Below are 16,318 nucleotides of genomic sequence, written 5' to 3'. Positions count from 1 at the left end.
ATTTATACCCTGCTCTTCAGACACTAATGCTAAAAACACACTACAGAAATAATCCAGTTTGAGACCGCATTAACTGCCCTGGCTCAATGCCAGGGAATTCTGGGAGCTGTAGTTTTGCGAGACACTCAGCCTCCTCTGTCAGAAAGAGCTCTGGGGCCACAACAAACTACAATTCCCTGGATTCCCTAGCACTGAGCAAAAGGCAGTTAAAGTCGCCTGAAACCGGATTATTTCTGCAGGGTGTTTTGGACCTAAATTGCTATTTGCAATTGCAATATATGCTATAGTGTGTGTATGTATATGTGTGTGTGTGTGTGTATATATATATATATATATATATATATGCTTTAAGCGCAACATATATATATAGTGCTCTCTCTCTCTCTATATATATATATATATAATTTATATATTTAATATATATATACAGTATATATATAGCAAATATATAAATATATAAATACAGCAAATTTATATTTATATGTATATATATTATATATAAATATATAAAAATAGCAAATTTATATGTGTGTGTGCGTATACACACACACACACACATATATATATATATATATATGCTTTAAATGCTATTGCCAATAGTATTTTAGGTCCAAATTTAATACTCTGAAGAAACAATCCGATTTCAGACCGATATATATGTGTGTGTGTGTATACAGTTGCTGTTCTTGTGTGCCTTCAAGGAGCCTTTATGACTTATGGCTGCCCCATAAAACACAGGTTGACAATCGCCTCAGGCGTCCCCTCCTTCTTCCCCTCCCCGCTCGCTCGCTGTGCGCGTGACCAAAAGGTTACCTCAGCCGACCGCGCGAGGACAGGCTCCTCCCACCCTCCCCTTCGCGCGCCAATCAGCCTCCTCCATCCAGACCCTGTTTTGCATATCGCCCCCCGATTGGCTGGAGGACGGTGACGGCGTTCGGCACGGTGCTAGGCTCGAGGCGCTGCTGAGAGCCTTCTTTCCATTATGAACCGGGGCGGAGAGGTGTGAGGACGTCCGTCGTCTGCGCGCGCTGCGGCGCGGTTCCTTTTCCCTCCTCCTTCCAGGATGGTGGGGTCTGCGGGCGGCGAGGAGGAGGAGGAGGGCTGGAGCGTCTCCTTCGCCGGCTGCGGCTTCCTCGGCGTCTACCACATCGGGGCCGCCACCTGCCTCCAGGAGAGGGCCCCGCACCTCTTCCGAGACGCCCGCAGGATCTATGGGGCTTCGGCTGGGGCCCTCACTGGCGCCGTCATCACTGGAGGAGGATCCCTGGGTGCGTCCTGGGAGGGTCCATACTGGGGAAATAACTCGGTTTGGTAGCGCTTTAACTCTTTCTTTGGCTCCAGTGCTATGGAATTCTGGGAGTTGGAGTTTGTTGTGGGCCCATGGGCCCACAACAAACTCCAACTCCCAGAATTCCATAGCACTGGAGCCAGACAAAGACTGATAGGTTTCAACGTGGAGCCCTGCCTCCTCTCCTTCTTTAGAGAAGCCTTGTAGAGGCGTTATTCAGCACTGTAGAAACAATGCGGTTTGACACCACTTTAAGTGTTGTAGGGCCATCTGATGGAATCCTGGGATTTGTAGTTTTACAAGGTCTGTAGCTTTCTTTTATGAGTGCCGGTGCTTCACGAAACTACAAATCCCAGGATTCTGTAGGATGGAGCCATGGCTGTCTATGTGAATGGGAAAAAGTGGGGAGGATTATCACATTATTTGCAATGATGCAGGATATCAAAACTCCTCCTCGCTTCCTCTAGATTTACACATTCCAGAGGCAGTGCTACATAAACCCTACATTCTGTATGAGACACGCTTCACAGGGACGTATCGCCATGTCACGGTATTTGTTTTACCTGCAAGTAAGCCGAAGTGTCAAAGCCACGTTCCGGTCCTAAGGACTGCAGCATGGCTTTGGCGCAGCTTCTGGACTCTTAGGACGCTTGCATCATTTAAACGGCATACCTCCAAAGTGACCCGAAGCAGCTTTATTTTGGCAGTCTGGATGGGGCCATAGATAGTAATATGTGGTTTACGATCTAATGGTTGTAATGACAGACGTACATACAGAGTTCCCTACTGTTTAGGATTCGGGTTGCCAATAGCCACTGGTGTTGTTTCTAGCCCTTGTGTTGCAGATGAAGTTTAGTGAACTTATTCATTATTGCAACTTGTGATGAAGTTAGAATTTCATCTGATTTTATCAAGAGGACACAAATAAAATTGTACATGGCTTGTCTTGGGGTTCCCCGGCTCCCCCTACGCCTTGCAAGTGAGCAAAGGTCAAGAGTTATAAAATGCAGGGGGAGGTGCATAGTGCTGAACAATTAGATGAGCCTCAAAATAAGGATGAAGCATTAATATGGCTCTGAGTTGAATAGATGACTTGTCCTCTTGGTCAGCCCTGAGGATGGCAGGTGTTCACTACTGTATCCTTGGTGTACTCAGTATTTTTACCAAAATAAAAGACGCATAAAGGTCTTTGAACATCATATAATAATTGTTTTTAAAGCAAAAAAAGTCCCATAATGTCACATTATTCAGATTCAGTGAAAGTAATGAAAAAAACATTGGACAGTGGCTATGTTCAGATGTTATGGAAGCCAGATCTCTTTAAAGGGTGTGCACACTGTTTGGTTGCTCCTCCTTGATTCCTCCTGCAAGTAAGACCAGTTTAAAAATACAGAGTTTCTGAGCATGGTTTATATCTTTGTGTGCCTATGTGCTAGCTTAGGTTTTTCTGCAAGGAACGCAACCCATGAGGCTACTTGCAATGCTGTGATTCTTTGATTTCTACAATTTCAACATAAGGCATCTAAAGGTTCCCTGGTTTTTTCCTTCTCCCAGTCAGTGGAATGAGGGAGGAGAGAGCAGGGAGCTTGGCCTATACAGCAGATTGGTTGTGCTGCTTCTTTAGTACATGCTGGCCATCTGCTCCCACTGCAAGAGGGACCAGTAAAACAGTAAAACACAGCGTCCTAGGAGGGGTTTCAGTCTGTAGTTTGTGACATTCAGACCAGCAACTTAGGCTTATCTCTCCCTGGAAAGGTCAGAGTCACAAGTCATGGCTTGTTCTTGCCTTATGCCTCTGGCTTGTCATCTCAGTAAACTAAAGGTGGAATATTTGTCATATTTTCCCTAGGTTATGCTGCCTTGTTGCCAATAAGTCACAATCTCAGTTCTGGCCTATTGCGTCTTCTGGATGTTGCCAAAGTATTGTATTCTCTAAGCTTGTTGAATACTGTCCCCTGCTCCACTAACTAGAAGGAAGAACAGTTGAACAAAACAGTGTGGCTTATATGTTCCCCACAGCAAGAACATGTTTCTAGGTGTATACAGAATAGTGAAATCAAACACATATACCTCTTGTAGGTTATCTCCTATAGATGGGACACATCATTTCTACACAGGAAATTTGAGTCTGTGTGACAGGAGCCATTTTTATAGATTTGTTAAAAGGCAAGGAATAAAGCACATGAATGAATGGGCCCATGTCATTTTATATGCGTCTGCATTGGATTTGTGCCTTTGAACTGTGTGTCTTTGTTGTCACGTTGCAGAGATGTGAAGTAAGGATATGGAGGTTCTTAAAGTACTGTTCATTCGTAGGACCTTGTTTTCTCTCATTCAAGTGGAAGTAGTCAAGTTTATGTTAGTGATCTTTCTTTCTCAACCGTCAACACTACAGTCGCCAATGTAAACCACGTTACATTGCTTTTAAAAGGTATACTGTACAATAGTAGCTTTATTTTGTTATTCTTAGTTTGCTTTCACTAGAACATCTCCTTCCAGTAGGTTTAGCACATTGTGTGTGTGTGTGTGTGGGGGGGGGTAACCTCCAGGGATTGGGAGACTACATTGAGCCCATGTGGGACCTTGCATCCTCTTCCTGTTGTCACCATTTGGGCCACCTGGTTTTCAAGGATGAAAAAATGTCTAGTTTCAAAGGCCTGAAAACATGGGCAAAATGACACAACCTCAGCCTTGGTGCCAGACTTCAAAGACTCTTGGAAGCAGTGGGAGAGTCTCCTTGAGTGTGTCTAAAGCCCAGAGAGGTTGATTTAATTCTGAAGATCCATGATGCATGCAAAAAAGCTCATCTCACAAGGGGGATGAAATCTCACAGAAGAAATTATTATTATTATTATTATTATTATTTATTTGTATCCCACCTCTCCCTTTTTGAGGATCAAGGCAGGTGACAGCAAAGTTCAAATACAGATTATATAATCAATAATCAAAACATGTCCCTAATCTCCCCAACCCTCCTACCCTCCCACCTTCATATGTAAATCATAACCATGAAGTGAGAGAGCCCCCCAATTCTTTGCAGTGTTCGCAGAATATGCATGTGTCACTTTTTGTTAGGTATTCAAGGTATTGACATTTGTTAGAAAGGGATTTATGGTCTTTGGCCAGCTGGCAACATATTGGTCAATACTTGTTTGCCCATCATTTATTGGCATTGCTGAGGGTTCTCCTGTCTCTGTGACGCTCCCTGTGCCCCAGCCTACGTTGTTCAGGAGGGCTCCCTGATTCTCCTGATAAACTTTTCAATGTTACTGGGACAAGGAAAGGATAGGAAGCCTGTGGACGTTATCAGATAAGGGAAATTGGAAGTATAAGCCAATGGCAATCCGAACGCAATCATGGGGTTTAACGTTATTGCATGATATACTATCACACACAATTTTGGGAAATGGGAAGCCAGTCCGAACACAGTCATGGGGTTTCACGTTATTGCGTGAGAGGTGATCACACGCAATTTTGGGCAATGGCAAGCTATTTTTGGGCAATGGCAAGTCAATTTGAGCGCAATTCAAATTATGTAAATTTGCTGAATTAGCGAATTCACGTGAATGCATTCTGGCCCCATTTCTTTTCATTCGAAATTAAGAGAAATTCCTCCCGTGTGATAAACTCATGTGTTAAGTTCCTTTTCGTCCTGCTTATCAGATGCTTATCAGATGTTTGAGGATGGGGTTCTTTGCAGTTTTAAGTAAACTATCCCAGTGTTGCTTTATGTTGTTTTAGATTTTGAGAACCTGGGGGTGGGAAGTCTTTTTGGTTCTTCAAGTCCAGTCTGGGAGAGCAAGGTGGCCCTTCCCATGGAGAGGGTCATCATCATAATTGGATACTGCCTGCAGTCCAAGGGGTGAGGGGTGTTACAGAACATTGAAACTATAAGAGACACAGACTACAAGAATGTCCTGGCAGGAAACATTCTGCTTTCTCTCTAAAATTGTTCTAGTCACAGTTCAGGGTTATATGCGCAGAAATAAGATGCGTAAGAGGAGAAAGTGAAGTTCTCAACATTTATGGACTGTGAATTCATTTCCATTTGAGAAGGAGTAGTAGAAAGTCAACCCCATCATATGTTCCTTTTGAAAGTAATTTAAATTATGCTTTTCATGTTGTTGTAGTACCTTTCAAAAGTTTTCACAGAGATAGATTTTTGTGGGTTTTCCAGGCTATATGGCCATATTCTAGAAGAGTTTCTTCCTGACGTTTCGCCAGCATCTGTGGATGGCATCTTTCCCTGAAGATGCCAGTCACAGATGCTGGCGAAACATCAGGAAGAAACTCTTCTAGAACATGGCCATTTAGCTTGGAAAACCCACAAAAATCTATGGATTCCGGCCATGAAATCCTTCGACTTCACATTTTCACAGAGATGTTTGTGTCTTTTTGGTTATCCTAATAAAGATATTTCACAATATGGACTTCGCAGTTTGTCTTATGGCACACTTCCCCTGTATTAATATACTTTGGTATTTATTGCCTTGAAAGGATCTTAAATAACTCAGCTGCCCTGTGGCTCTGCCACTGAGAGCCGCTGATGTTAAATGAATCACTAGTTATGATTCTTAAACCCTTTGAAAAGCTATAATAGCATAATAGGGAGATATGTGTCAGATTTGTAGCCACTGAATTGTGTCAAAATCTCTAAGTCTCTTAGAGGCTTAAATTCTTACCCATTAAAATGTTACCATTGCTTTTTAAATGTACTAATTGAGGGAAAGAACATTGTTCTCCAGTGACAGATATATGTGTGTGTATGTGTGTATGTATATCTGTGTGTGTGTATGCACGCGTGTGTATGTATATCTATATATAGGAAAACACACATATTTTCCAAGTTGTAAGAAAAGTACTTGAATTTAGAATTAAAGTTTCTAAAGAACGTATTCACTTCATCTTAACTTTTTATTCTTGTAAGTAAATTTACAGTTCAAACTGATGTTTTCTACAACAGTGAAGAAAATTCTGTTTTATTGCACTGATTTTTATTTACAGTTGCCAAATGGTTGCAATAGTTTCCCACATTTAGCTAGATTTTTTTTTTGTCACTTCACATGTTGAGTAGTGCAAAAAAGGAGTGGAGCTTAGTAGCGGAGCTTAGCACCCACCAATGCCTATTTCACACTGCTAAGAAATTAATAAGTACTGACAGCATGCTAGGGAAGAGCCTGTGGCATTTAATTGAAAGCAGTTAAAATGAGTGATGGCCAAGTTATATTGATGCACAATGGATGAGTAAACATTCAAAAACTTGGAAATGTGAACAGTAAGAGGCTATGAATTTGAATGGAGCAGTGATGCCTAAGCTTTTCACCACGCTTTATACCACTGTTGAAAATTGTTCCTTACTCTCAAATTCACGGGAAAGGAGGTGGAGAAAGAGGGATAGCTTTGATTTGATTTAAAACAAGGAAAAGGCACCAGATGCCATCTGATCGTGGAAGCTAAGCAGGGTCAGCCCTGATTATTTCTTGGATGGGAGACGACCAAGAAGTACCAGGTGCTGCAGGTTATATTTGAGAGGACAGAACTGGCAAAACTGCCTCTGAGAATGCCTTGCCTAAGAAAACCCTGTGAAATGCATGGAGTCACCCTAAGTCGACAGGGGACTTGAAGGCACTAGAGAAAAAGGATTAAGCACCCCTGCTGCCACTGTTTGGATTAAATTTAGTTTCTTGCTACATACGTTCAATAAAAAACAAACTTTGGAGACATGTCAACAACTGCTATCTGATTTGGCTAATGAAATGGCTTGTTAAAATATACATAAACATAGCTTTTCCCCAAAAAGTTATTTGGGTTGTTCTAATCCAGGAGTGGCGATGTTGCACCAAAACGCCCATCAGCCCTATCTAGCACAGCTAGCGTGGAGGGAACTGTAGACCAAAAACACCTGGAAGGCCCCAGTTCATTTCTGCTAAATGGTATACAGGACATACATTTTATTATATTCCCCAGTACATTACTTGGTAATCGCAAATCATTCATTAGCGCAATGAAAGATTGTGGCTGTAAGAGACGGAGGCCTGTTACAGACAGCCAAAATAAAGCTGCTTCGAGTCACAGTGGAGGTATGGTGTTTCAATGATGCATGCGTCCTAAGAGTCCAGAAATCGCACCAAAGCCACGCTCCAGCCCTAAGGACTGGAGCATGGCTTTGGTGTGGCTTCTGGACTCTTGCATCATTGAAACACCATACCTCCACTGTGACTCGAAGCAGCTTTATTTTGGCTGTCTGTAACAGGCCTGTGGGTTTGATTTATATGACCGGTTTGGTCTTTAGACTGAGTTTTTCTTTTTTCTAGCTGGTATTCCTTTGGGAACACTGCTTTTAACTTCCTAGTTGGAAGTGAAATAGGGGACAAAAGCTGTGAGGGGAATGAAAAAGCAATAGTAATAAACTGGTGGTGTCCAGCCTTTGCTGGTCTGTGATTGGGCGAAGAAAATAAGCTGAGACTCTGCAGACATGTGGCGTGATTAGTTATCGGCCCCCACGGAGTAGGTTACTACAGGACATTAACCTTTGCCATTTCTTCCCTAGCTCTCAGAACAAGAATGAATGAACACTGTGCTTCAAACCATCTGACCTCAGTAATAGCAAAGGCTAATATAAAGGCAGTGTCTTTAAAAAAAAAAGCTTGAGAACATACCCAGTTATGCAAGTTTTTGATACAATATCAAAGTAAATAAAGAGATAAACTAGAGGGAGGATTAATTTGTTTAATTAGGGCTAACTTAGATATTGGCCGGTCTATAGCCGTGAAACCTTGCTGATAAAATTCAGTCCATCCAATGAATGCCAGAGATATTTAACAAATAATGATATACAATGACTCCTCTCTTTTCTTCTCCCTTGCCATTGACTTGTAGTTATGGAAATTACACAGAGTTGGCATGCCAGCCAATAGACTGGTCTTAGGTTTTCAAATGATTTATCAATTGACTGTGGTCAAATCTTCTAGACAAACTGCCACACATTGATGCAGGAATTGGGCTGCAGCCAGTTTAGCAGAACGCTCTCTGAAACTAGCTGTTTTGGTCCTGGATTGTTTGCTTCATTTATATTTTACATTTAAAAAAAGGTTCTAGCTGAATAGTGGGGTATAAATTTGTACAAGGCAGGTTTAGGGACAAGATTTGAGGAGGGGGGGAAGTCAGGTGGGTACAACTTTTTGGTTAGCTGCAAAAGTTAGTTAAATGCTGTGGCTGTTAACACTTTTTATTTCTATAATGAACAAACATGTTGATTAAAGTATTATTTTTATTTTAATTAGGTAAATTTAATTAATATTTGGCCATTATTTGACAATGTTTCACCAATCAATTGAACATCTCTTTTTTCATATCCCCAGCTCTGTTTATATTCTAGTTCCCTCTTTTCTTCCAGGGAGCTTAGAGTGGCTTACATATGTTTCTCAGGGGGAGTCCTCTCTAGGCAGCTTACAGGATCGGATTTGATTATTTTCAGGACTAGAGTTTCATGTCATGTTCCTTTATGATTCTCTAGTCTAGCTGAATCTCTTGCTCATCAGATTGGCAGCTTCCCCCCATTTATACTACTGGAAACATTATAATTCATTGTTCAAGTGTTTTCTACATACGATAACATCCAAAATTCACAAAACAGCAATAGCTTTATTGGACCAACCAAAAAAATCACAAAATATATGATACAAGCTTTCAAAGCTCCACCAGCTTCTTAATCAGTCAAAGGTGTTAAACATCATACAGGACAATAGGGGAAAAAAAGATGATGATGTTAGAGTCACAGGCCTATATTTTTGTCAAGGTGTTGTTTTTGTGGTTGTCAGTTTCAGTGAGGATTTTTGCTAGGTATTTCAGGATACTGAGTTAAAAAGGAAGAGAGTACCATTCAATCTCTGCTGAGCAGCACCTAAAAATTACTTAGCTCCTTCAGGGAATTTCTTTTTAAAAGCCTTTTGCCTAAATCAACGTGAAAGATTGCTTAAAATCTGTTTTCTTTTGTGTGTTCTTCTCATGAGTGAATGGAAGAAATGACTTTTACAAAGAAATGCCCTGAAGGAGGATGTTTAGTTAGAATTGAATCCAGTTGAAATAAAAGAATGTACTGTCAGATGAGTATAGAATTGCAGCCTATGTTTAAAACCTCTGAGACCTAATAATTTTCTGAAGATTTCCTAAATAATTAAAATAACATTTATGTTATGTTTTATCCTACTTTTCTGACAAATGTTTTCTGAAGCAGCTCATCTCAATTACTGACACACAATAGCATCAGTTTAAAAAACCTGAGATATTTGACTTATGGAATGAAATTGCGTGGGGCAAAAGGTAGAGAAGGAAGGTAATCTAGACCCGTTACAGATGGGTGTAAAGTGCGTCCTGGGGACATACTAGGGTTAGGGAAAGTGCGTGCCTTACGCACACACCTAACCCTAGTACGTCCCCAGGATGTACAAAATGGCAGCGCCCTTTCCACACAGGGGCCACCATGACTATCTCACGACCGCTCCACCTCCAAACGGGGCAGCGCGGAAGTGACGTAGTGGGGCTGCGCGAGGGCGCCTGGGGCGCCCTTTCCGCAGCCCCAAAAGGAGCTCCATTTCGGAGCTCCTTCCATGATTTGCATCGCTGGCACAGCCTCTACACAACTGCACCAGCGACGCAAATGCGAAAGGGGCCAAGCGGCCCCTTTCTCCGCATCCTTGCTGCCATTGGGTGTCCTTGGGGCATGAAGCCCAAGGACACCCCTTTCCAGGCCGCGGGGAAGCACCTTTTGCCGCTTCCCCGCGGCCTGGAAAGTGGCGGATCGGCGCCTCAGAGGCTGCCCCTGTGGCAGCTGAGGCCCCAATCCAGCAGGGAAAGGAGCACCTACAGGCTGCCCCAAAGGGGCAGTCTGTAACGCGCCTTATACTACCAGAATGAAGTAGCAAGTTGCAACCCTATATTGATAGCAAGTTTGGGTCAAGTTGATCTTCTGTAACTGTTGATTTTTTTTGAAGTGCTAGAAGTGAGTTTACAGCCAGAATCTTCTTCATACTTAGAGTCTATACTGCAGTGTGAACGGCCCTACTCCAGTCTGGGGCCGTTCACACTGCAGTATAGACCAAATTTCAAACCGGATTATAAGTGGGTTGTTCCCACTGGTGCCGATTTTTACACACCTGGATCGGGATTTTGCACATATCAGGGTTTTTCCCTGTTTCCTTTCAGAAAACCTGGTTCTTTCATGGTGCGGGCAAATGGGAACTGGTCATTTAGGGGGAGGGATAAAGGTCAGAGGGTGGGCAGTGGGCAGAACATAACTCTGCTCTCGCACCGGTCGCTTTGCAAATGGTTTTTTAAATTTTTAATTCTCTGATGGAATATGTAAATGCTTGTGCTAACATTTTCCCCTTTTGCTTGCTCCTGCCACTGCAGCCAAAATACAAGTTTTCATACACTTTTTGCTGGGATTTATTATTTTATTTATTAGAGTACCTATACCCTGCCCTTCAGCCCTAAAGGCTATCAGAGTGGCTTACAATTATTATTTTTAATTAGATGGTTCCCTGCCCTGAGGCTTACAATCTAAAAAGACACAACACAAAAAGGAGAAGGGAATGATGGTGGGGAAGGAGATCAGGTCCAGGAGTTCTTCCCTCCCTCTGAGGCTTGGACCAAGGCAGATGGACTGGAGGGAGGGCTCTTCTTCTTAGTTCAGGCCAGGCCCGATGGAGCTGGCAGGCCTCACTCTCCCTCTGATGATGCCACTGGGGCCGGCATTTTTGTTTTAATAAATTTGACACATCAATAAAATATGCAAACATTGCCACTAGATATTTTTTTTAAAAAAAGGGAGGGGGGAAGCACCCATGCTATTGATGAATGGCTGCAGCAGTTACATGATCCGTCACCATTGATGACAGCAGAATTGAATATGCCAATCATTTGACTGGCAACAACAAGCGATAAGGAAGCTCCATGTTAAATTGCTGCTTTTGAAGTGCAAACATCAGGCGGGGTAAATTGCACCGGGGAGGTTTGATCGAGGTAAAGGTAGAAGGAATTCGATTCCAGAAAGATTCGGGTATTGGATTATCGAATCTACCTGGGGCAAAAACGCCAGTGTGAAAATGGTAGCCGTACCCCTTCATTTCTTAACCAGCGATTGATAGATAGGTACATCTTTCTTTGTGTTGATGATCTGAATTTAATATCATGGCCCAGTGCTTGTTAGAAAGGTGCTGTTTCAAGGAAGGATGTTAAAAAGAAGACTCTGGCTTGTTACAGACTGTCAAAATAAAGCTGCTTCGGGTCTCTTTGGAGGTATGCTGTTTAAATGATGCATGCATCCTAAGAATCCGGAAGCTGCATCAAAGCTGCACTCCAGTGCTTAGGAATGGAGTGTGGCTTTGGCGTGACCTCTGGACTCTTAGGACCCATGCATCATTTAAACAGCATACCTCCAAAGAGACCCGAAGCAGCTTTATTTTGGCAGTCTGTAACAGGCCTCTGGAAGCAAATTGAAATCATATATGGAGAGAAGTTATATCTTGTAAAAACACCTAAAATATATATCCCATCTGACGTATAATATTGCATCTTTTAGCGGAAGCTTGTGGAGATGTTCTGAGTTTAGCCAAAGAAGCAAGAAAGCGAAATCTTGGCCCTCTTCATCCATCCTTCAATGTGATGAAAATAATAAGAGACGGACTCTGCAAAAATCTTCCAGAGAACACTCATCAGCTGATATCAGGAAAACTTCGCATTTCACTTACCAGAGTTTCTGATGGCAAAAATGTGCTGGTATCCAACTTTAATTCTAAAGAAGAAGTTGTACAGGTATAGTCCCAATTGTTGCTGAAGTTACTCTTAATCTTTTTAGGTTTCCCTACTCATGCTTTATTTAATTATGTTTACTTCCTTACTATGGCTGCCTGTATTGGAATTGCACATAGAATAATTTTCTTCGTTTTGGTCATAGTATGGTAGGTCTTGCAAGAAAAGCCTGCAAAGGTCACAGATTTTTCTGGCTCACACATCTAGGATGTGCTGTGGTTCCAGAGACCACATAAACCCACACTTCTGTGCATGATCTTGCACAAAATACACAAATGTAACTGCTACCAATTTTTCTACCAAACACACAAAAAACACAGTTCAGTTCTATACATATCTGCTTAGAAATAGGCTCCATTGCAAAAATCATAGGCTATTATTTGTGGGTTTGATTTTTGAGGAAAGAGCAGGGGAAAAATTCCACGTACTGTTTACATAACCTTCTGTTTTATTTGTACCTTTACATTTTGCAGTTATTTAAAAGTGCAGGGGACTGAAAGTTGGGAGGCTCTTTTCTCCTATCATTGACTGAGAGATAACAACAATTTTTCCTAGTTACCGTGTATACTCAAGTATAAGTCGACCTCATGTATAAATCAAGGGTAGATTTTAGGGCCAGAATTATAGATTTTGATATGACCTGTGTATAAGTCGAAGGTAAAACTCAGGGGCATGTGACAAAAGATGAAGCAAGGAAAACAATGCCAAACAACTTACAAAATTCCAGCAGGAACAACTGTTTGTGCTTATACTAAAGGCTGGATGAATGAAAGAATGGGGTGGTGGTGTCAGTGCTTCCAGTACAGATTATGTTCTTGCTTTTCACCAGGGCATGGCTCCTTTTTTCAATAAAAGTTAAAGTACAGTACGTACATTGATCTGTGGATAAGTCAACTCAGGTTTTTGGGGGGTCATTTTTTTAACTAAAATTTCTAGACTTATACATGAGCATATACAATAAGTCTGAAGAAAGATCCCTCCCTGTCATTACCCAGAATCTGGATGGCTGTAGTAAAGTTTTTTTCTTCCCTCCTGCAAAACATAGGAGCAGCATAACCCATTGCTGCAGACCACATAGTGGTCACACTTTATGCAACTCTTTTATCTAGCATCCTTTTTAAGGTTGTATGCCTTACAATATTCAAAGCCCATTTTTCCTACTAAAAGTGTGCACAAAGGCATGTAGGGGAAAACATCACCTCTTTTCACTTAACTTCATATATTAAGATCAAGTAAGATGGGTCTTGCACAGAGCAAAATTTTCCTTGAGGTGGCACTATTTTTTATTTAAATCTACAGATACCCTATCAAGAGGAAAGAAAAGGGTGTTATGATAAATGCATGCATGCCACCATACACATTTATTTCACTCTCCTTCAATGAACAGATTCTGCATACTTTTTGTAGAATCTCAAATGAAGTCATTATCTACCATGAGTCCTTTTTTTACGTACTTCTATCACTCTTCATGGCCATGAAACCCATTGGGTGAACTTGGACAATTCACATGCTCTCAGCCTCAGGGGAAGGCAAACCTTCTCTGAACAAAATCTTGCCAAGACAACTCCATGATAGGTTCAACTTAAGGTTGCCATAAGTTGGATATTACATGAAGGCACAGAGCACGCACACACACACACACACACACACTACTAATCTAAACCGACTTTTCATACCTAACTTCTTCAATTTAGTGTAATATTTTAACCTAGTATTTGTATAATGAATGTAAAACTATGGGCCTCAACAGACAGGCCAAAATAAAGCTGCACATATTTTAAGAGGCCAGAAGCTGTGCCAAAGCTATGCTCCAGACCTTAGGACTGGAACGTGGCTTTGGCGTGGCTTCTGGCCTCTTAGGATGCATGCATCATTTAAACAGCATACCTCCAAAGTGACCCGAAGCAGCTTTATTTTGGCCTGTCTGTTCGGGCCCTATGTTGGGCTCTCATTTGGCAAAAAAACCTAAAATATGTACGGAAATAATATTGCCCCAAGTTCAAACAACACAATAACTTTATTTGTATTTTTAATAACATTTATTTAACAGATTACATATAATTAAATTTGCAAGTGAATATGTAAGCTACACATATGCCAACAGGTGATCTGCTGTTTTAAAAGAGTCAAGACTGGATTTGTATCTAGTGTATCTTGATTATCATAAAGAATAACATGAGTCAAAGAGGAAAACAGCCAAAATATACATTAAAATATGCAAGTTTTCACATGCACATGTCCGTTTATTTCCCCCCTATTGTAATGATGGTATTTATCACTTTCTCCTATATCCTTCCCCAGAAGGAAATGTTTTTAGTTTCTCTGCTATTTTTATTTTATTTTAGCAGTTATTGATTTATTGTGTGGATGGAGGAGTCTCATTCAGAAATTTTAGTTTTGAAAAAACCTTTTTCCTCAAGAGAAAGTGTGTGTATATTAGAATCTTTAAACAACTTTCTTTTAGACATTGGCCAGTAAGTAACTTTCAGATTCCTGGAAAATTTTGAGGAATCTTTATTAAGAGAAGTGATTTTCAAGTATGGAAACCAGAAGGTTCTTCAACATTTTGGCCAGGCCTTCTCAGTAAGAATATTAATAATGGCAGAGAAGTGCCTCTGCAAGACAGTTTGTTCAACGTATTATCAACATACTTGTGCAATGTTTGGCCCCAAGGAGTGTTGGGTGTGCTTTAAAATGCATTCATTTTACAGTGGGATGGTAATGATATACAGGAAGTTGGCCAGCAATGTGCACAAACAAACGGTATACCTGAAATATTCCTGTAACCTTTGTAATGTGCAGGAGTTCCTGGCAGACAAATGTGGAATATTTATTTACTTATTTATTCACTCATTTGTATATACATTTAATCCTCTTTTGGGGGGCAGAATGTGCAACTATTTTCAGCGTGGGTAAACATCTGACATAAAAGTATGGAAGCCATAGTTTAGCATTGTGAATAATGCTAAAGCCATTTGTGATGAGTGCCAAAGTTAAAGGTGGGTGTTTTACACCCAAAGGCACTTCTGTATCCACTGACACATATACATACCGTTCACACTTAGCCATATTTTCTGTCCACATTCACACACCCCTGTATACCCAAATCCATTACTTTAGGATTCTGTTTCCATTTTTGATGCTGGGAAGGGGAAATCCTTTTCTCGGTGCTTGGCACTGAAGCAAAGTGACACGCACATGCAGACAGTGGAGTTCTTCAGCTATTATCATTCTTTCCTACTGCTAAGCTGTTTCCTGATAATCAATGGAGCAGGAAAGTACAGATTGCAGTGAGGGGCAGCTGAAACCTCACTTTAATGCTACTTAGCTCATTGGCAGGAAACAGCTGAGCAGAATGGAGCCATAGAGGAGATAACAGGCTGATAACAGGGGGCAGGACATGGAAGGAAAGTTCTGGAAAGATGGATGGAGAGTCTCCATAGGCTAGAAATTCCCCATGCCTATTTTATGGTAAGCACACACAAGATTGCTTACAAAACAATGTTAAAAGCATCACGTAACATTGCACATACCACAACAAAACCTACAACAACAAAGTCAGGTTAGAGAGTTCCCCAAAGATAGAGATTTTACAAATGATCTGTTTATTCTCTTAGATCAGTGGTGAGCTACATTTTCCCATCCTTAAAAAGGTTTTCACTACTACAAATGAGATCTGACACTGACTATTGTTCTTTATTTCTTTTTCCCTGTAGGCTTTGCTTTGTAGTTCATTTGTGCCAATATATTGTGGCCTCATTCCACCTTCTTTTAGAGGGGTGGTAAGTACTTGTTCATTCTTATCTACATATAATATGTTTCCCAGGAATTCTTTGTCATGGTAAATGCTTAATACATCTTAATGAAACTACTTTAGACTAGTTGACAACAGCAGCACCTATGTGCAGACTGAAATAGGAGGACTAAAGAAATAAAATGTATGCATACGTTGTACATATGAATAACATCACTATATATCATATGGTATGTAGAGCGTGAGACATAAGGGTGTGCCTGCTGCTTGAGCATAATCATAATGGAATTATGTGAAACTATCCTTTGGAGTGTGTTTTACATATCCGTTCAAAGATGAGCATGTATATTCCAGGCATATGTTTAATTTCTACAAGGTATATGTAGAGTGATAGATTTTGCAATGGATTAATAGGATAGTGGTAAAATTGGGTTGTTTATATCTGTTGATTGGGAGGTGCTCTG

The 16,318-nt window shown here is 41.0% G+C and overlaps 1 protein-coding gene across 3 annotated transcripts in view; it reads left to right on the top strand.

Moving 5' to 3' along the window:
• The first annotated feature begins 997 nt into the window (after window positions 1–997).
• LOC149312602 (1-acylglycerol-3-phosphate O-acyltransferase Pnpla3-like) overlaps window positions 998–16,318 on the top strand; it is a 33,100-nt gene continuing 17,779 nt past the window's right edge. For 2 of the 3 annotated variants that reach the window (XM_089524959.1, XM_089524956.1), the window contains exons 1-3: window positions 998–1,268; window positions 11,871–12,103; window positions 15,817–15,882. In XM_089524959.1, coding sequence (XP_089381085.1) covers window positions 1,064–1,268; window positions 11,871–12,103; window positions 15,817–15,882 — 504 coding nt within the window. In that variant the 5' untranslated portion in view covers window positions 998–1,063. The remainder of the gene's footprint in view (window positions 1,269–11,870; window positions 12,104–15,816; window positions 15,883–16,318) is intronic. The other variant, XM_089524957.1, reaches the window with a different exon arrangement.

The sequence above is a fragment of the Sceloporus occidentalis genome, unplaced genomic scaffold, assembly GCF_023333645.1.
Source record: "Sceloporus occidentalis isolate IW3139 unplaced genomic scaffold, rSceOcc1.0.p SCAF_5, whole genome shotgun sequence".
NCBI classification, from domain to species: Eukaryota; Metazoa; Chordata; class Lepidosauria; order Squamata; family Phrynosomatidae; genus Sceloporus; species Sceloporus occidentalis.
Note: the sequence above shows the minus strand (reverse complement) of the source record. Positions and strands in the feature narration are given on the sequence as shown.